Below are 22,164 nucleotides of genomic sequence, written 5' to 3' on the forward strand. Positions count from 1 at the left end.
CTGATCTCCTGACGTGGACTTTATCTCTTTATACTACATCACTGTATGTTTTCATAACTTGGACCACACACACACACACACACACACACAAACATATATAAACATTAAAGATACAACCTTCTCGAGTCCCTCCTCCTTCAGACTGATGACATCGAGGTCGAAGTCTGTCCTCAGGCCGTTGGTGCGGTTGAAGGTGATCCTCCCGGTCAGGCCGTCCCAGTGGGCCTTCACATAAAAAAACCACACACAGAACCAGAAGAGACGTTCAACCACCAGCAGCGTTAACTCAACTACAACCACAGCTTTGTAAAACGTGTGTCTGGTGTGTTTGAGGCAGAGCAGTGTCTCTCTTTTCTGTGTTTGTACAGTCTTCCCCAGCATCAAGGTGCCTACACAGGCTCTGAGGCTGCATTCGTGACAGTGGGAAGGCAATTACCCCGATCTTTACAGATATTTAGGGATGTGATAGGATACAATGTAGCATGAAAGTGGCTCAGAGCAGGAGAGGCTTTTTTTTTTTCTTTTTCTCAGGCACATCGAATCATCACAATGCTCCTCTAACAGGGAGCCGGGAACTTGAGGGCCTATCTTTAGTGGAGACGAGTGGGAGTCACAGACCTGGAAGTTCAGTGGAACAGGCGACTGTGCTAGAAAGCATTTGTCATACCGCTCTGACTTAGTGTCTGAATAAACCACCAGCAGCAGCAGCAGCAGCAGCAGCAGCAGCAGCAGCAGCAGCAGCAGCAGCACTGCTCACAGTGTTGTACTGCAGCAGGGGCGACCAAGGATTAAAGAAACCACCAGGGATCACACACAACCTTTATCTTCTGAAGTTGGAGGAAATCGGACTGATATGAACTGGCTGCTCCTTTAACTGGTTAAGAAGACAGATCCACTCACCCCTGACTGAAACAAGAGAGGTAGACATATTGTTTTGGTTGTCTGTTGCTTTCTCTATGTCTGTTTACTATTACCTGAGTCATGCATCTGTTTTTTATTCTGTTTAACTTTGTCTCTGTCCTGTTCCTATTATTTATTTATCATCTTTTCATTCATATTTAGTCATAGTTGTTCTAGCTCTCTCTGAGTTGTTCAACGATCATTTCTTTTTTTTGTCTTTTCTCTATAAAAAAGAAAAATCTATACTCAACTCTAAGGCTAAATCTTTTGCATACATCAGCAAAACCATATAAACAAAGTTAAAGGTCATAGCTACAACTTTTTTTTCAAAAATAATACATCCACAGAACGTCTAGAGGGGTGCAGAATAAAAGTATTAATTTTACTGAATTTCTTTTTTTATAGTACATAAGCAATTGTTTTATTAATTTTGACAGGTCCAAATCTTTTTAATATTTAGCCTACACATGGTTACGTTGGCAACTTTGGCATGAAATGATCTCTGCGTTCTAGTACGTTTATGTCACGTGAGGCGGAGCTCAGGGGCCAGATCGTGATAGCTCTGTGGAGAAAATGGCATTGTGCTAATGCTAATGCTAATGCTAACTAATGGTCAGCTGGTACTGTAACGTTTCCAGTGCAGGCGTGATACTGCAGGTTTGTCGGGTTTGTCTGCAGGAGAGTTAGTGTGAAATGATTCCGATGTGTTTCCATACGGTTAGCGTTAGCCTAGCTTTAGCTTTAGCTACTATCTACCTAGAAGGACTACCTATAGGCATACCTGGCAACCTGGCCGGTTAATTGCTGGAAACTTTACAAATACGAAGCATCAAGTTCAAATAGATGACGTAGAAAACAAGGGAAGACGGGAACCCACTGACTTTCTGAACCTTCCAGAGCCGGGAATCAAATGTTTGATTCCCGGCTCCTTCAGTCCTCATGTAGAAGTGTTGTTAGGTGAGACACTGAACCCACACTTGTGTGAATGCGTGTGACTGATTAGCACCCAGAAGCCTGTCTGCGAACAGTGCTGCATGAATGTGTGTGAAACAGTGAATGCGACGAAACAGTGTAAAGTCTGAGTGAAAAAAACTGGAACTGGAAAAACACTATATAAGTGCAAGTCTCTTTGCCATTTACCATGAGCATGGCAGGTCACTGTTGCCCTTTCATTGTGTTATAACAGCTTGTAAATGATTTATAAAGCTCATCAACAAACATGGTAACCAGTGATCATAAATCCCTAATAAGGAGGTTTGATCATAAAGTGGTTACTCATTATTTGTGGACAGGTTATTAAGTCTCCTCCAGGTTTGTGGTGACATTTATTTCAGCATCACCACCTCATTAATTGAGCACATAGGAGACAATATAAAAACTACACATACAGCATATATTGTCATCATGCCTTTGAGACTCGTCCCTTCGTCTGCATTTCTATAGAAATGACAGAAAATCACACACATCCTGTTTCTGAGACGTAAACAAAAGAGTCCTTCAGTCCAGTAAAGATCCTGACAGAGAGAGAGAGTGTGTCATGTTAGCTGGTGTCCGGCCTCATCACTCTGGATTAGCACACACACACACACACGTCTCCACTGACTTTTCCGCAGCGCTGCCATCGAGCTAAACAGTGTCGTCTTATAAACGCCGGCCTCCTCCTGTTTGACTCTGTGGGCTTAGAGAGCCTCCAGTCAGAGGACAAAGAAAAAGCCTAAAAGCAGCAGATGGAGGGAGCGACGGAGCGACGGAGAGGAGACGAGGGGGAGGAGGAGGTCAGAAAGATGAGATTTGCATGGTGAAAAACTGTGCGCTTAATATAAACACATCCAGATCTCGACCCATATGGTTTAATTCTTCGAAAGTCTTCTCATGATCTCTGCAAAGTATAAAAAAAAAAAAAAAGGGGGAGAACAGAAGTTTGGAGAGGCCTCTAAATATAGTTTGCCTAATCCCCCACAGATAGAAAGCTCTGGATTAACCGTCCCGGCTCCACAAACGCAGCAAACTGTGGGGTAATTACCCCAAAATTTAGATAATGTTGTGTTTATGTTTCTGCATGAGTGATTAGTGTGGAAATTCAGAGAGAAACATCAACACTGGCTGCTTCCTCGGGGGAGTATGTATGTACACAAACTGGAAAATGACTTTCCATATAGATAAATACACAGATAAATCATCTCCATCTAGTCGTATTTCCCCTTCTCGGTCTTATTTATATTCCTGGGCTGTCTGCCTGTTTCCTGAGAGCACGTGTGTTTTTCCTGTTTGAAGGTGTGGAGCAGGTACTGGAGAAGCCTCTACCTCTTTGATGAGGGCCATGAAGCGGTTCCCGAAGCGCCAGGGCTTGTGTCGGTTGCACTGTAATGAGCTGACGGTGATCTGCTGAGACTGCTGCACAGCCACGGCCACCACGTGCACGGCATCGTACATCAGCGCAGCGTCCGTCTGCAAAGAGAGACAAGACAGAGACAAAGTGAGTGGAAGGAGAGAGAGAAAGGGAGGAGCAGGGCGTCATTAACATGGACCACGGTGCGCCGATACGTCACAGCCGGCGGGGCCGAGGCGGGACGGATCGGCTCGGAATCAAAGAAATATCAATATCATGATGGCTTACTCAAAAGCCTCCCATCAAAACACACATATGCGGACACAAACGCCGTAAATATTTGATCATTTCAGCCTTGACGCATGAGGCGCCGGTGGAAAACAAGAGGCGACAGAAAGAACAGGGACTGTATTCTGTAGGAAAATCTAATATAAGGAGAATAAGAGCAGATCAAATAAAAGTAATGAAAGGAAGAAAAAAAACATTCAAATAGCAGCTTTATATAAATCTGCTAATGACATTTTCAACTCATAATAATGAGGATTTCATGATGTGGGAAAGAGCAGCGATAGATATTGACAAGTAAGGCAAATAGATTATATGGAAACACTGAAGAGAGAAAGATTCAAAACCTCAAAATGTTTTATTAGTTTGTGTTTATAAGTGGAGACGTCTGTCAGATTTACATGTTACAGCAGCTCTTCCTCCTCCTTCAGGGTTAAAGCCACATAAAGCATCACACAACTATTTATTATTACTACCAAAGTCGTATTACTACTATGACTGCTCCTCATAATAACAATATGATCCAGTAGCAGAAGACGCTGCTGTATTTTCTCCAGGAAGCAGGTAATTCCCTCAATTTTGACTCATTTTTGCTCTTCAGTCTCTTAATGACCACAGTGTTTTCCTGCCTCCAGATATTTGTAAAAGTCTTCAAAGGCTTTTCAGTAAATTTTAGCTTCATAAAACTGAACACACTGGTTTAGCTGCAGCTCTAATAAACAGCCACTCACGACCGTTACCGTGGTAACCATATTAAGGGGTTTGGTTTATTTTGTTGTAAAACAAAATGTAAGAGTGACTGCCCTCTATGGGTTGAAACCTGGCTATTACAATCACATTTTGCTTTTAGCTGAGATGGAGAGTGACTGGGCGTGTCTTAACGCTGCCTGGTAACATTCTGTTATTATCTCATAGCGTGGTGAATGTGCAGGTCACAACTTGTCCACCAGAGCATTTTGGAGTTGTTGGATTGTGTATTTGATGAGTTTGATGAGGGAAACCAAGAAATCCCATTAGCCTCTGTAGCGTAGCTCTGAGCAGCTCACGGCTCTGCTCCGCCGTTCTAAAAACAGCTTGCACCGACAATTAAAGGTAATGAACCTACTGCTATGACTATAGGGATTATGACAATGGGCTAATTTGCCAAAATGTTGAACTATCCCTTTAAGTGCTCATGGAAATTGCTGCTGGTTTCACAAGGGAATTGAGATAGCTAGCGATAGATAGGAATTGAGATAGATAGATAGATAGATAGATAGATAGATAGATAGATAGATAGATAGATAGATAGATAGATAGATAGATAGATAGATAGATAGATAGATAGATAGATAGATAGATAGATAGATAGATAGATAGATAGATCATCGATAGATAGATAGATAGATAGATAGATAGATAGATAGATAGATAGATAGATAGATAGATAGATAGATAGATAGATAGATAGATAGATAGATAGATAGATAGATCATCGATAGATAGATAGATAGATAGATAGATAGATAGATAGATAGATAGATAGATAGATAGATAGATAGATAGATAGATAGATAGATAGATAGATAGATAGATAGATAGATAGATAGATAGATAGATAGATAGATAACTACGACCACTAGATGTCACCTAGCAACAAAAACCTGACCCCTGGGTCATAACAACCTGCTGCACAGTCTCTTAATTTAATGAACAAGTATCCAGCTCTTAAAAACCTTTCAGGAAACTTAATGCATGCAAAAATATGCACACACTGTCTGAAATTATGCATATTCTGCAGACGAGTGGTCGCAGCGCGCTTGAGAAATTCATGATGGTGATGTCGGGGACAGACTCAACAGAACTGGTTGGAGCTGCGTTGTTGAGGACGGGCGTGGACAACAACCACCGACACCGTCCTCCTCCATGTCACTTCACACACGTCGTCAACAAGGTTTTTTTATTTTTATTAATAAATAAGTAAAACGCTCGCAGGCTTCATGTGACACCTCCTTCTCCTCGGTCTGACCGCCAGCTACAAGTCGTTCCCTGTATAAATAAATATAAAATCAGTGCAAACAGGAGGAGTGTCGCCGCAGCTGGAGGTGTCAGTCATCCACGCTTCATGAAAGAAGCCCATAATTTAGCAGTTCCTCAAAATTTAGTGTTTGTCTCGCTTGATTGAAAAGCAATCAAAACAGCTCTCCACAGTCGCAGTTTAATGGAAAATACGTCCTTGGGCGTTCGGAGAAGGAACGTCCTGCAAGAACAATAACAAGAATCACAGTCAAACCTGTTGTTTTTTCCTGATTGAGCATCAGAGAGCTGCAGCCTAAACGCCTGGTGAAGCCATGTGTGTGTGTGTGTGTGTGTGTGTGTGTGTGTGTGTGTGTGTGTGTGTGTGTGTGTGTGTGTGTGTGTGTGTGTGTGTATATCTAAATGCATGGGAGGTGTCCAGAGATGTTTCAAAATCAATCACGGTCAATAAGTTTTTGCCTTGTTGAGATTCAGCCTGGCTTCAGTCAGTGTGCTGCTGCCCGCAGGAGTGTGTGAGGTATTAATAATCAGTGTGAGGAGAAGGTGTTGAAGCAGAGGGGAGTGTGATTTTTATTATTATTTATTTATTTATTTTATTTTATTTTCAGTGTGGGTATCAGGTGGAGGCTGTGAAGTGTTTGTGTCCGGGGAGAGACCGCTCTGCTCTGCTGCTGCTGCTGGTTTTTACAGATCCCGGGGTGAAGCAGGGTCAAGTGGTGGTGGTGGTGATGTGAAGGGTCCAGACTGAAGAGCAGCTCACACAGGAGTGGACGCTGGTGGTTCAGATGGACAGGGTTCACTCTCTGGAGTTCATAGAGACCATGCAGCTCATTATATTCCTAGTCAACCTCTGGTCCTTTGTGCCACATCATCATCATCATCATCATCATCATCATCATTCATCATCCTCTCTCCGTCTCTGCCTGAGTTTCCTGTCTCAGAGTTAAGACAAAAACTAATTTCAAGAGGAACTATGCTTCACTTGTACCTTAATTAACCAGCTTCAGAGTGATAGCGCTGGTTGTTAGATAAATGACATGTAACTTGTTCCAGGGAGACCCAGGGCGTATTCACACCTGCTTTGTTCAGATTCAGCAACTAAACCGATACTGTTGCATTCTTTATTTGGGGCCGTTCCCACGCGGTAACAGCTCCAAACGGTCCAAAGTTGTAAACAAATGCGCTAACAAACTCTTCTCTTATTGGTCAGAAATTAAAGCAGAAGTAAGCGATCCAGTCGTTTTGGCTAACTTCTTGTCAGCCGATGGAGTTAGCAGCCCTCGCCCTCGTCATGGATCTATTTGTCCTTGTCCCTACGTCACCACATTCACGTGCATCCCTTGGCTGCACACACAGAGAGGACCGCCCCTTTATGCCGTTCTCTCTCCTCATTGGATAAAGGTTGTAGGATACAAGGAAGTATCCAAGAAGTTTTCTCCTCAGCTTACAGCAGAGCAGAGTGACTGACAGACCCGTGTTTCAGACCAAACACTCTATATAAGTGATTGCTGTCGGAAGATATAACTATTTAAGACTTATATTAACACAAATATTCCGCTTACTTCTGCTTTAAAAACAAATAAATAAAATCATGGAGTAGATGTCTCAACGAGGCTGAAGATTATAATCCGACACGGTCCAAACCGAGGTTGAAGCCCAGACCCGACCCGAAAAAAATGAAGCTGACAGGAGTGATCCTCGACCAGAACTGAACAACCCTGAATGTTGTGTTCACATATGTCCAAACGAACCGATCTCTGACATAAACCGTTCCCCGTTTCAGAACAACGTCTCCAATCGATCCAGGTGTGAAAGCACCTCTAGCATCTCTTGGCTGAAAACCAACCAGAGCCTCCGACCCGGTGTCCCAGCTCTCGTCTCTGCGGCACCGCCACACAAACACGTAATCTCTTGTTTATGACAGATTACAAATATACAGTACACATTGTAAGACGTTTATGATAAATAATGTTATCCACCGCTCCATGGATCGCTTTCTCGTCGGCTTTGTTGTAAACAAATGCACATGGCCAGGAGGAGGGTTAGCAACAGGCTTGCATAGTTTCCCTTTAAAAGAAAAAGGAGATGAATCTGCAGGGACACATTTTGTTATTTACTGTTCTTAAACTTCAAAAAGTCATAATTAGACTATGAATAACAAGTCCCAGCAGATCCATCGCTTTTTAATGTCCCCAGGAAACACTTCTGTTGTCTTTACTAAATTTGTATGTTTGCAAAACCCAAATGTTTTCTGATAGTTGAGCCATCAGGGCCACCATAATCACTTTTCTTCTCGTCATCAAGGAAATATAAACACACACACACAAGGGCGATGTGAAGTTTTTGAACCTGTGACTAGACGAGGACGTCTCTCTGACATCAGGCTTGTTGTGTGTCTGTGTGTGTTTGTGTGTGTGTGTGTGTGCAGCGCTGTGATGTTCACACTGCTCCATTATAAAGCACACAGGCCTGCAGCGACCTCATAACAGCAATGTGACACTCTGTCACTCAATCACCGCACTGATACTGTGAACAGCAGCAGTCGACAGCAGCCGGGGAGAACTGGTGCTCGCACCTACAGAGCCCAGCCTCAGCCCCCATGATGGTGATGATGGTGATGATGATGAGGAGGAGGAGGATGATGATGATGATGATGAGGAGGATGATGGGGATTCTGGCTTTTAACAAAAGGCCAAGCTGACAACAAAAAGAAGAAAAGACTTTCCTTCAATACGGTGTCAAAGTTCAGGAGGTATTTCCTGGAATAAACACGCTCTTAATTAAAAACGAGCGACCGCAGTGTGAGGAGTGAATGGAGACGAGCCCAGGTTTCTGCTGCAGGAGTTCTGGCAGCAGAGGTGTGAGTGTGTGTGTGTGTGTGTGTTTCCTTCTCCCCGGTGCAAACCTCACAAGTACCCGTCAGGCAGACTTGCAAATGATTTAGCAACACCGACACTTCACTCTATAAACATCTCATTAAAATCAATTATGTCACTCCTGAATGAAATTAAAGCTAAACGCTTTAAAAGCTGCTTTTCCCTCGTGTCAGCCAATATGAACATTATCCCTGACGCTGTCTGTTTCTCCACCTCATTGTTGCCTTCTCTCTCTCCCTCTCTCTCTCTCTCACACACAAACACACACATGCATGCACACAAACACACATGCACATGCACCAGCTCCCCACCCAACTGGTCTCATCAACACTACCATGGAAACAAAGTGGGAGGAAACAGCTTTCAGCCAGAGCCGAGGTGATCGTTGATTTGCAGCACGGTGGTTGTGAACGTCCACTGTTCTCACACAGTGGGCGTTCACAAACGAGGTTCTTTATGGTTTGTAGTCTTGTTTTTAACTGAATTTCCCTTCTTTTTATTAATATTTTAAAGGGACAACGAGGAGTTTTGGAAAAGCGAAGCGTTTTCACACGAGCCTCCGCGCGCACCGTGAAATTCTTTGACCGGCGCAAGACAGACTCATGTTTTCATTCATCAAGAATTAAAGTCAGAGGTTCGAAGACGTTCACATACCGTCGTAGTTCCGATCATAAACGGCGATTCGGCGGCGTTATTCTCATGACTCGCCACAAAACCGAAAGTAAAGAAACGCTGGTCGACTCGACCAGCATTTCCACCACCACTAATAATAACAAATTAGCGATAGAGACAAAACAATATATTTATCGAAAATGGGCCCATTAACATGTGTGGGTAACGTAGATTCACCCACATTAACGTGAGACTTTTTTATAACCCAATAGAAACTCCTCGTTGTCCCTTTAATTATTACTAATATTAGTTTCACTGTTTTATTATTTACTAATAATAATAATGTATAATTACTAATTTATTGTCTTATTAGTTTACAGATCTTATCATTATCAGGGTGTTTATATTATTATTATTATGGGAGGCATTTTATGCTGCAACTGTTTTAACTGTATGAAATAAAGTTTGATTAAAGGTTCACAACCAGAGACAATTTGTAGTTGTCCGGCAACAAAAAAGTGACGACAACTGTTGAGGAAGAACTCATTTTAACCGAATGCATTATGATTATTATTACTACAGTAACCATGGTGATAAAGCTCTCATGTTTATTAATGTAACTGATGTCCAGTGGCACTTTTCTTTTCTGAGTCCTGTATGAACTGGTGAAGTGACTTTAATGAAAGATAAGAGGTGAGTCATAATTTCAAACTTAAAAGCTTTTTTTTATTACACTTCTTTATATTTTTATTCCTCATAAATCATGCAGTTTTAAGCTTTTAATACAATTTTCTTTTCAAAAAAGGGAGTATTATTCTTGTCAGAGTTATTACAGTCCTTCAAACTAACTAGTATTCTGTCAGTTTCTGCAAAAGAGTTTTTAATTTATCATGTTTTCCACTCCACTGTTTTAAGTACAGACTGGTTTGGTTGGAGCTCCAGTGTTGGTGGTGTTATAATCTAGAGGTCACTCACCACTGACCACATGTGGATCCAGATGTTTTTATTGAGAGTCAAAGCAGCTACGCCGTTTAAAAACCAGCTGCCAAAGGTGAAGGTGACATTGAACATGAATAAAATATGAAATTATAAAAACTCTTGGACCGGTCTAGTGACGACACTGTCTGTGTTTTCTCATCCAGATGCTCAACCTCCTCATTGTGTTTCATGAGAGACCTGCTGATACCATCATGACGTTACCATGACAGCAACGTGACGTTAAAGTGACACGTTTTAACTTACTGTGAACTCTCTCTCTCCGAACCAAAGTAAATAAGGTTAATAAGGTTTTTAATGGAAAGAAATCCAATGTTTGATTATTGATGGATATTATCTGAGGTACACACACACACAAACCACGGCGCAGTGTCTCACACGCAGTTAAAATGTAATTTAAATGATGAATATAATCAGTTCATTAACGTATGTACATGTGAACGCCTCGTCTGGAGGAAATGCTCCAGGAACATGTGTGACTTTCTAACATATTTTCCGGAGTGGAATATTTTAATACTAATGACGTGTTTTCATCATCCACATACGTCGCTGGACTGAAAGTGTGTTTAGCTGGAAAAAAAAAAAAAAGGCTGGCAATCTTTACTTTCAATTAATTATGAATGTGTAAGACTGAAGTGTGTGCAGGAGTCAGGATGCTGAGTGGAGTCACTCTGTGGACGTTTGCTTTGGTTACTGAGCATGAAAAGATCAAAACATGCTTCATGAACACTTAAGGAAGCTAAAAATAAAAACCACACGCACACACTTCAACTTCATCTATATATCAAACACATCAAGGCTGAAGGAGTTAGTTCTCAACCTTTGTGAGTAAAGAACGATCATGAACGTCCTTCATCACAGAACAAGTTCAATAAGACTGAAACAGATAAGAAAAGATTCATTTTCTCCGTTCATCCAGTTTCATCCATCCATCTGCTTTTTACACATTATAAAACATGAAGCTAATAGTGAACTGATGTGCACAAGCTTCATGACAAACATCAAAAACACCAACATGAACTGATATTCTGTGAGATCTGTAGGACGTGGGTGAGAGTGGAGTCCTGTTTGGTAGGGGTGGGAGAAAAAATCGATTCACATAAATATTGCAATATCTTTTTTGACGATTTTTAAATCTTTTTTTTTTTTTTTTACAAAAATCGTTTTGAAAAGGGTTTAAGTTCACTTTATAATGGAGTATGTTAATTTATAGGCTCCTACAGTATTTGTGTGCAGAGAAATGTTAAAAATGCAGAATAAAAATCGGCAATATCATAGAATCGCAATTTAAATCGAATCGCCATCCAAAAAATCGTAGAAGAATCTAATCGGGAGAAAAGCATATCGTCCCAGCCCTACTGTTTGGCTTGATCTACGTTTTCAACTTGAACTTTCTCCTTCAGAAAGTGTGAATGGAGGTGGAGGAGAACAGGTTTCTTCAAGACAAATGCAACATCACCTACAGTCAACGACAGAAGTGGAGAGCTGAACTTCTTACTTCTTACTTGAGCTTCAGTTTTGGTTTTGTTTAATCTAAAGACAGAACTTTAACTGATTGTAAGACCTTCGCTGTTCCACCTGTGCTACAGACATACTTCATAACATGATGAAGGTGGAGTTGATGGAAGTGGAGGTCCTTCAAAAACAAACTGCATGAATCAAACCACCTGAACCGACCTGTAGATTTAGAGGTTTTTAGGTTTTGAACTTCAGAAAATAAGAGAGCTGACAGACAGAAGTCTGGTTGATGGTAGTAATAATAATTATTATAATGATCATCTCGCTTCAGATAAGCTACATCAACTAAAACTGATTGACAGCGATGTTCTCCAGATGGTAATAAAGTTTTTATTTCATCTAATTTGTAAATATACTCCACTGAAGCATTTCTTCTCCTCTTGGTTAATGTGAGCTGTATTTAACTTCAGTAAAAAAACAACTGAGAGTCAAAGTTCCTCCATTATTTTAATCTCCGCTCATCTGGGTGTTTAGTTTTCTGCTTTACAAATGTCACATTTTGTCATTTTCTCTGTTTGGACCCTGATTATTATTACCGCTTGCAGCTCTAATTAATTACCGCTCTATCAGAAATGTTATTATGATCTAACCCTGCTCACAAAAAAAAAACAGAAGTCTATACATCCATCTACAGCAGTAATTGGGTCTCAAGGTCCCAAAGTCCCAAAACATTGTGGAAAGCAGAAAGTCAGAGTCAGCTCTGCCGTTCGAATGATAAATAAGGAGTTTATTTATCATATTATCAGTGGACCGGCTCGTACAGTCTGATTATAGAGTCTGAGTCCAATAACAACGCTGATCTCTCCTGGACTTGAAGACTTGGATGTAGCGACGTGTCAGCGCAGTATCGGTGATATCGCATGTGACAGATGTTCAAACAAACAGAAAAGACAGACAAAGGTCGATCCTAGCCCGTCTTAAAATTCAACCACGGCCTGACAGTGATGGATTTATTTTGAAGTTTCTCTCGGAGAACGGGACACGAGGCCAACAGCACGGGCTGCAGAGTAGAGGTGGGAGGAGGAGGAGGAGGAGGAGGAGGAAAGGGAGGAAGAGGAGGATGGAAGGGAGGAAGAAGGAGGAGGAAGATGAGGAAGAAAGGGAGGAAAGAGGGAGAGGAGGAAGAGGGAGGAAGAGGAGGAAAGGGAGGAAGAGGAGAAGGGAAGGGAGGGAGGAGGAAGAGGGGAGGTGGGAGGAGGAAAGGGAGGAAGAAGGAGGGAGGAAGAAAGGGAGGAAAGAGGGAGGGGAGGAGGAAAAGGAGGGGGAGGGGGAGGAGGAGGAGGAGGAAGAGGAGGAGGAGGGAAGGGACGGGGGAGGAAGAGGGGAGGTGGGAGGAGGAAGAAGGAGGAAAGGGAGGAAGAGGAGGGAAGGGAGGAAGAGGAGGAGCGAGGAGGAAAGGGAGGAGGAGGAGGAAGAGGAGTAGCAGGAGGAGGAGGGAGGGAGGGAGGGAGGAAGAGGAGGAGCGAGGAAGAGGAGGAAAGGGAGGAGGAGGAGGAGGAGGAAGAGGAGGAAAGGGGGGAGGAAGAGGAGGAAAGGGGGGAGGAGGAGGAGGGAGTAGGAGGAGGAGGAAGAGGAGGAAAGGAAGGAGGAGGAGGAAGAGGAGGAGCGAGGAGGAATGGGAGGAAGAAGGAAAGAGGAAGAAAGGGAGGAAAGAGGGAGCGAGGAGGAAAGGGAGGAAGAGGAGGAGTGAGGAGGAAAGGGAGGAGGAGGAGGACTAGGGAGGGAGGGAGGAAGAGGAGAAGGAGGAGGATGAGGAAGAGGGGAGGTGGGAGGAGGAAGAGGAGGAGGAAAGGGAGGGAGGTGGAAGAGGAGGAGGGAGTAGGAGAAGGAAGAGGAGGAGGAAAAGGAGGAATGGGAGGACGAAGGAGGGAGGAAGAAAGGGAGGAAAGAGGGAGCGAGGAGGAAAGGGAGGAAGAGGAGGAGGAGAAGGAGAAGGAAGAGGAGGAGGAAGAGGAGGAGCGAGGAAGATGAGGAGGAGGAGGAGGAAGAGGAGGAAAGGGAGGAGGAGGAGGAAGAGGAGGAGCGAGGAGGAATGGGAGGAAGAAGGAAAGAGGAAGAAAGGGAGGAAAGAGGGAGCGAGGAGGAAAGGGAGGAAGAGGAGGAGTGAGGAGGAAAGGGAGGAGGAGGAGGACTAGGGAGGGAGGGAGGAAGAGGAGAAGGAGGAGGATGAGGAAGAGGGGAGGTGGGAGGAGGAAGAGGAGGAGGAAAGGGAGGGAGGTGGAAGAGGAGGAGGGAGTAGGAGAAGGAAGAGGAGGAGGAAGAGGAGGAATGGGAGGACGAAGGAGGGAGGAAGAAAGGGAGGAAAGAGGGAGCGAGGAGGAAAGGGAGGAAGAGGAGGAGGAGAAGGAGAAGGAAGAGGAGGAGGAAGAGGAGGAGCGAGGAAGATGAGGAGGAGGAGGAGGAAGATGAGGAGGAGGAAGAGGAGGAGGAGTGTGAGGTGAATGATGAAGGTGGAGGCTGCAGCTGCTCGTTTCTGGTCACACAACTTCAGCTCTTTTGATTGAAACATAAACACCTTGAGGGATGAGGCCACAATGTGTGTGTGTGTGTGTGTGTGTGTGTGTGTGTGTGTGTGTGTGTGTGTGTGTGTGTGTGTGTGTGTGTGTGTGTGTGTGTGTGTGGCCCCTCCCCGCTCTGCTACTTGCAGGGATTAAAAATTGAGTGTGTTTTGAACTCTTTTGGATTCTCTCTCAGGCCTTAGCCATGACTAGGTCACTCACTGCCATCAGCCATTCCTGCTATTCTCAGCACTGTAGCTACACACACACACACACACACACACACACACACACACACACACACACACACACACACGCTGCACTGATATGTCATAAATTATTTTATCCACTGCCTTACCACAGACGCTGGTGGTGTCGGGAGGACGAGCGAGGCTAACAATGACTCAGATACCTGCTCTCTCTCTCTTTCTCTCTCTCTTTCTCTCTCTCTATCCTCATTTCAAGTCCAGAGATTTTATCTCTCCGTCATTTCCACTGAAAACCGCCTCCATTCACAACCACACTGTTGACTTTATGAGCTGCATTAACTCCTAATAAATTCTCCCGTATTAACAAAGCAACTTCATTAAAATTAAATTATGTTTTTTTTATATATATATATATATATATATATATATATATATATATATATATATATATATATATATATATATATATATATATATATATATATATATATATATATATATATATATATATCTTTTAATTAGAAAATAATTCAAATTTCACAGCCTTATTATTGGAGTCAATGCAGATTTGTGACACCGTTTCCTATTCTTATTCTTTTCTTCCTGGGACTATTTAATTTGCCAAGACACAGACTGAGAAGTATGAGTTAAGATACAAATTTAAAGTAATTAAACTTCCTATAAAACGACTTTCTAGCTCTCAAATCAACAACATCAACCAAAAAAATGATTTATATTCCCCCAAATAAATCATAATAACAGTGTGTCCAGTCCAGTGCAGCAGACTCAACATATGATGTGACTGAACCCGGACTGCGACCTCTCACCTTCGCTGTCAGCTGTCATCACCGCCGGCTGCGGCCTGTTTTTAGCTTTAAACAACGTGCCCCCGTCATGTATTCATATGAAAAAAGGATTCAGATCCCAGAGCACGTCCTGCCTCGCCGTTACCCCTGGCAACCACTGTCCCTCCCCCCTATCACAGCTCACTTTGGGTTTTTTTTCCTGCCACATTTCGCCTTAAAAATATAGAATAAAAAAATATAGATTAAACACATTGAATAAAAATAAGTGTCGACAAGAAGGAGCAGCTGTAAATGAGACGTGTGTGTGTGTGTGTGTGTGTGTGTGTGTGTGTGTGTGTGTGTGTGTGTGTGTGTGTGTGTGTGTGTGTGTGTGTGTGTGTGTGTGTGTGTGTGTGTTTGTGTGTGTGTGTGTGTGTCTGTAACTACAGCTCATACTGTACTTTACACGATTTAATTACCTGCGTTTCCCCTCTGTGAGTGGGCGAAGAATTAAATCACATCCTCATCAAAGAGCCGAGCGCTTTGTCAGAGCTCAGTGTCACTGAGAGGGTGTTGTGTTTTGTATTTTTGTGTGTTCACAGATTCCAGATGAAAATATGATTGTATATTAATAATAATAAAATAATAAAAAAAAGAGAAATATCTGTTTTTTATGCACTCAGTTTTCTCATCTGAGTTCTGTAGAAACGATACACAACCAGACCAGAGCAGCAGCAGCAGCAGCAGCAGCAGCAGCAGCAGCAGCAGCACATGGATCCAGGGAGTGAGCCTCACCTATAACCACTGACGACTGTCCCACTTCACGAGCCCTTCTTTAACTCTGTAACACGTTCAGCCAACCTATCCCATAATACACTGCATGTCGGGAAGACGGGAACAGAGAACCCCACCGTTAAAGGTGTTAGCTACAAGTTGAATTCCTCCTGGCCAGTAGGTGTTGCACTCACACTTCCCCGCTCTCGCTCCAACCTTCAATTGTACTGGTTGCCAGGTAACGCCTATAGGTTGCGGCTTGTAGCTAAAGCTAAGCTAACGCTAACCGTATTTAACGAGCAGCAGCTCCGGACTGGAAACAAATCTGAATCATTTCACACTAACTCACCTGCAGACGACCCGACAAACCCGCAGCATCACGCCTGCACCGGAAACGTTACAGTAGCGGCTGACCGTTAGTTAGCATTAGCATTAGCATTAGCACGATGCCATTTCTCCACAGAACTGTCCGGCCCTCCTGAGCTCCGCCTCACGTGACATCAACATACTAATGCTGTTGGCGCAGAGAATGTCAACGTTGCCAACGTAACCAGATGTAAATATATTTTGGACCCGTCAAAATTTATAAAACAATTACTTCTATACCATAAAAAAAAATCTGTAAAATTAATACTTTTATTCTGCACCCCTCTAGACGTTCTGTGGATGTATTATTTTTGAAAAATGAATCATTTTGATGAAAAAGTTGTGGCTATAACCTTTAAATACTTTTTTCTTTAAGCTTAATCCAAGAGTTACAACCTCAAAAAGTTTTCATGAAATAAAGTTATATGTTGTCAAGGTTGCTTGGCAACAGGAGCCATGTTTGCATCTCAAAGGTGAGGATGAGGACAGGACAGATTTTATATTGAGGTGCTATGCTTCTATAAAACTAAACAAAAACAAACAAACCATCATTTGTTTGTATCTAATAATTACTCATAAAAAAAGCCAGTGGAGATGAGAGGAAACAGCTGCTCGGTTCTCTGACCTTTCACCTCTTTAGATCGTCACTACAGCGAGCAGGAAGTTGAATCAGGGCCTGAGATTTTATTTACAACCACGATAAGCAGAGAAACCAAACTTCTCACACACACACACACACACACACACACACACACACACACACACACACACACACAAAGAGAGAGCTGTCCATGGTGCTGAAACAACAGCAATACTTCAACACCAGTCAGTCAGTGAGGTTGGGTCACTGGATCAGTTATATGTGCTTATGTCCATTCAATATCAATTTACTGCTGTTTCTAATAATTATGATTTAATGCATTAAGGGAAAATGAGCCAAACATTGATCTAGTAACCCTAACCATAACCCTGATCGGGTTTAGTGACGGGGTTACAATCCTTCTCCTAACAGTCAGGTGATTACTGATCATGTAGATGAAACATTTCTGAGATGAAAACAACAGAACGATCCTTTAACACCTGTGTTATCTGGTTCATCTCAGGTCATTGGTTTTTGTTGATGTTCACACAGAGTGTTGATGGCTTCAGGATCAGAGACACAGAGGGTCCTGGTCCTGGTCCTGGTCCAGGGCCCAGACACACAGAGAGAGAGAGGAGGGTTTATTATCCTGCAGCTCAGTGTTTTCAGACTCTGGTCTGGTTCACGTGAGCAAACGCTCTCATCAACGTGTTGTTGTCCAGATCTACAGAGTCTGTGAAGACGGAGCTGAACCGTCTGCTGCTCTGACGTCCACCTACGAGTCACTGCTGCTGTTACCAGTACTGTGTCTCTCAACGCTCACTAACATACACATTAGTTAGTGATGGTTTGTCCATCCACCTCCATTTAACTCAGCAATAAAATTAACTTGTGGGACGTAGTAGGAATTTTATTTTGAAAGTCCTGCAGAACCCAGCAGACACTACAGTGAGTGACGGTATGCAGGGGGGCTACAGGAATGAAGAAGTTAAATGCAATATTTTCTAAGACCTTATCAATAACACAACTAACTGACTAAGTTTAAGACCAAACCTGCGATTAAAATACAGACTAAAAGTCAAAATATACTCTTTTATAGGTTTAGAGGTTTATTAAAGGTATTGATGTCAGTTCAAAATGAACAGGAAGGTCAAATGAAAATAAGTTCAAAACGTCCATTTGAAGGCAGCAATATTTAAAGGGATAGTTCAACATTTTGGCAAATTGGCCCATTGCCATAATTGCTATAGTCATAGCAGTAGGTTCGTTACCTTTAATTGTAGGTGTAAGCTATTTTTAGTACAGCGGAGCGCAGCAGCTGGCTGCTCACAGCTACGCTATGGAGGCTAAGGGAATTTCTTGGTTTCCCTCATCAAACTCATCAAATACAAAATCCCAAAACTCCACAGCGCTTTTGTAGACAAGTTGTGAGCTGCACAATCACCACGCTATGAGATAATGACGGAACGATACGAAACGGAGCCGTTTTCGAGGTAAATTCATACAAAACCGCTGATGCGCGTTGCGTTCAGGGACAGTTTTTCAGCAAGCAGTCTCCGTATTTACCCTGTATTTACCTCGAAAACGGCTCCGTTTCGTATCGTTCCGTCATTATCTCATAGCGTGGTGGTTGTGCAGGTCACAACTTGTCTACAAAAGCGCTGTGGAGTTTTGGGATGTTGAATTTGATGAGTTTAATGAGGGAAACCAAGAAATTCCATTAGCCTCCATAGCGTAGCTCTGAGCAGCCAGCTGCTGCGCGCCGCCGTACTGAAAATAGGTTACACCTACAATTAAAGGTAATGAACCTACTGCTATGACTATAGCGATTATGGCAATGGGCCAATTTGCCAAAATGTTGAACTATCCCTTTAAGACCTAAAAAACCTGAAGTTAAGATAATATCTGACTTTTTGAGGCCTTTTATTAGTATATTTGTATTTAAGGCTTTTTAAGCGGTCACCTTGGTGAAGTCACAACTGGGCATTAAACCATGAGTCCTGGCAGGTTCATCAGTTTTGTGTGTTTGGTTGTGTTTTGAATGTTTGCAGTGTGTTTGTTTATCGACACAGACGCTGTCATGTAACCACCGGTGTAATGTGTCCGTGGGAAAACACACGACATACAATGACAATACACAAGATTAAACAAATGCTGCAACGCTGCAGTGACTGAAACAACTTGTACATCTCCTCTGAAAAGACACACACACACACTATATACAAACCCACACAACACACACCCTTTACATTTAGGAGCTTTTAACAGTCCAGCCCTTTAGTGGTTAATAAAAGGTGTTTTACATGGAGCTGAGTGAATATACAGGAGTGTGGACGACGTCATGTGAGATTTCACAGCTCAAGTGTAAAGACTCATTGTGTAAGTTTCACAATAACAGAGTTCTCACTTCTTTTACTTGAAAATACAGAAAAGAGAAAATAGATACAAAGTGAATGTAAGTGCTATAAATCTTTTCCAGTATTTTCTGCAGTTTAATCACAGAGTCGTTGAACGTTCTTGTTGGACTGAGTGGAAAAAGCATTTTATTTAATCAACATCTTCCTGTGTGTTTCCACTCTGGCTTCCTGCCATCATGCAAAGACATGTGTGTGTGTGTGTGTGTGTGTGTGTGTGTGTGTGTGTGTGTGTGTGTGTGTGTGTGTGTGTGTGTGTGTGTGTGTGTGTGTGTGATTGTTTGTCGGTCTCCACATGTCAGTCCCGTGATGGACCGGCGACCCGTCCTCGGTGCAGCGTGACCTCGCCCAGTTTGAGCTGCGATTGGCTGCAGCTGCCCGTGACCCTGAACGCAGCGAGGCCGATGAATGACGGAGAGACTGTGAAGAGGTTTGTCCTGCAGCGTGACCTCAGGGAGGAGATTACATCTACATCCATCCATAAAGCGTCAACACATCGCCTTGGTTACCATTACAAACTACAGTCTGGAGCCAAAGGCCTGGTTTAGATTAGTTTTGTATTATATTTTAAATCTACTACTAATACCTCTTCAATTGTTTTTAAATATTGACCAAAATGGAAGTAACCTAAGAATTTCACTATAATTACTTGTATGTGACAAATAAAGTAAATTTGAACTAATTTGAGATTACAAATCAGATTATTATTATCTTTATTTTTTTTGTAAAACTTATCAGAATCCAATTTTATAGATGGACAGTCCACATTACATATTGCAATATTGCAATCACATCTGTGTGTGTCTTGTCCACATTGATTTCTATAGTAACAAACAAAACAGACGACAGTGAACTATGTTTTTGTCCTATATCATTATGTGGAGCTACGGCACAAATCAGCATCAACATCCTCAACTTAAAGAAGTGACCAACCCAGAGACATCCTATCTTTTCCTTATCTCCCACTGTTATTTTAACTTATTTTAACCCAAGTTACTGTTGTTGTGGTTTTTAGATTTTGTTCTTCTGTGTAATTCATGCTGTTTTGTTTGTTTCACAACCTGGGTGGACAATAAATATTTATTCTATTCTAGTCTGCTAACTGCAAGGAAGCGTCAGAAACCGAGGCGACTACTGAGGTTTGCCACCATCACCGCTGGAACGACAGTGGAACGGGGGCGTTTGGCGCAGGTCGAGCAACAATGTGGCGCTCACATTTCCGGAATCGAGGCAGATATTCTGCATGATTTGCTGGTGACGGTCGTTCTACTCGCCATTGTCATTGTTGTTGGTTTTTTTCACAATCCTATTTGAACAGTTGAGACGCTCCAATTGAAACAGATCTGTAGAAATCTACAGATCAGAATCACATTTGAAACCACCTCCGTATGTGGTTTGAATCAGACCTCATGTGGATTTTGGCTGTTCAGACTGTCGAAAAACTTAAACTAGATATAATCTGGATTTGCTAAGAAATGTGATTTGGAGTGGCAGTGTGAACAAGAGCGAGGTCTAATCTACAGAGTGTGTTAAGGGTTGGTCTATCTATTATTTATCATTTGATTAAGTTGATTCACTTAATCTACTGTACCACTGGGCATTTATTGGGCTGTATTTAAATATTTAAAAGTGAATATTTATTTTAAGAGAGATAAAGGGGTAGGACCAGTGTGTACTTCTCCTTTGTGAGCATTGTTTTGTTATTAATTTGTCTGAAATAAATTGAGATCAGATCAAATCAAAAGTAAAGTTAGTATTTGACTGAGCGACCATGTTTCTCTTGGTAAAAACTGAGTGTGTGCAGTCTTGACCCAGATATCTCCTCATATCCACTTTACATATTTATCTTATTTCTCATGTTTCTTCCCCAAAAATAAATGCAAGCAGAGAGAGAGAGAGAAAAAAAAACAACAACAAAAAAAAAAAGTCTGAGAAAAGAGTCTGATCCTCGTCCTCCGCCATCAGCAGCAACGCCATTAAAGAGATGACAGTGACAGAGAGAGAGAGAGAGGAAGAGAAGAAAGAGCATGTCACTTATTCCCTCCATTAGTTTCATTAGTGCAGGAGGATGAGGCAGATTAAGACCGCAGCGGGTTGGATGATGATGCGATTTGGCAGGGTTATCTGTTATTTCAGGCCCGGCCATTTTGGCGCCTCTGGTTGGGCTGGGTTATAATGTGATGTGACGCCCGGGGCCCTGAGGGGCTGCACTGCTGTTGCTACCAGCCTCTCTGATTAAAATCTGCTCTCGCCAGCCAGCCAGCCCCAGTCTGGATGCCCTCACGCTCCCCTCTCATTTTCATCCATCACTGTGCAGCTCTCACTTCCCATCCCGCATGATGCTACAGCAAGCGAGCGACTTTAAGAGACGTAGCTGAGCCTGACGCCTCACATGCCCACAGTCCTTTACTGTCCAGAGTTGGAGGGAATAAAACATAAAAAAAAAAATCCTTTGTTGTAGAAAAAGGTGAAGTGAAGAGAAAAATACTCCATTATGTGCAGAAAAAAGTCAGATTTTCAAAGTGTATCTCATGTCAGAAGTACAGAACTATTAGTAAAATGCACATAATTATCTATAATCAAAAGGAGTGAATGGTTCCTGTCAAAGTGCTAAATTACTGCTGCATTAACCTGTGACAGTTATAATCACGCTCTCATATTATCTCTAATAAGGCCTCAGATCTTATAGACTGTGTTGTGCACTCGAAGCTCAAGCTCGACCCTTTTAGGCGTCACGTGGACTTTTGCTTTCATACACTGTTTCTAATGGAGCTACATGAAGCTGTTGGCTGTCATATGCACAATCTCATCGGTTTTACCTGCGGTGCAAATTAAATCATCATGAGAGTCTGTTTAAAACTTTATGGATATTTGTTTTGAATCACATGTTTGGCTGCTCTGCTGTCCGCAAAATTAATGCTAGTACGGTGGCCCTGAGGGCTCAATACACTGCAATTTAAAGGGATAGATAATTCAATATTTTAGTAAACTGCTCCATTGCCATAA

At 42.4% G+C, this 22,164-nt stretch overlaps 1 protein-coding gene across 2 annotated transcripts in view; it reads right to left on the reverse strand.

Moving 5' to 3' along the window:
- The window catches only part of grik2 (glutamate receptor, ionotropic, kainate 2), a gene marked incomplete at both ends in the record, with an annotated part of 312,879 nt that overhangs the window by 108,996 nt on the left and 181,719 nt on the right, over positions 1 to 22,164 (reverse strand). For both annotated transcript variants that reach the window (XM_083989928.1, XM_083989929.1), the window contains 2 exons: positions 118 to 225; positions 3,205 to 3,348. In XM_083989928.1, the coding sequence (XP_083846054.1) occupies positions 118 to 225; positions 3,205 to 3,348 (252 nt within the window). The remainder of the gene's footprint in view (positions 1 to 117; positions 226 to 3,204; positions 3,349 to 22,164) is intronic.

The sequence above is a fragment of the Trachurus trachurus genome (genome assembly GCF_905171665.1).
Source record: "Trachurus trachurus genome assembly, chromosome: 16".
In the NCBI taxonomy this organism is placed as follows: Eukaryota; Metazoa; Chordata; class Actinopteri; order Carangiformes; family Carangidae; genus Trachurus; species Trachurus trachurus.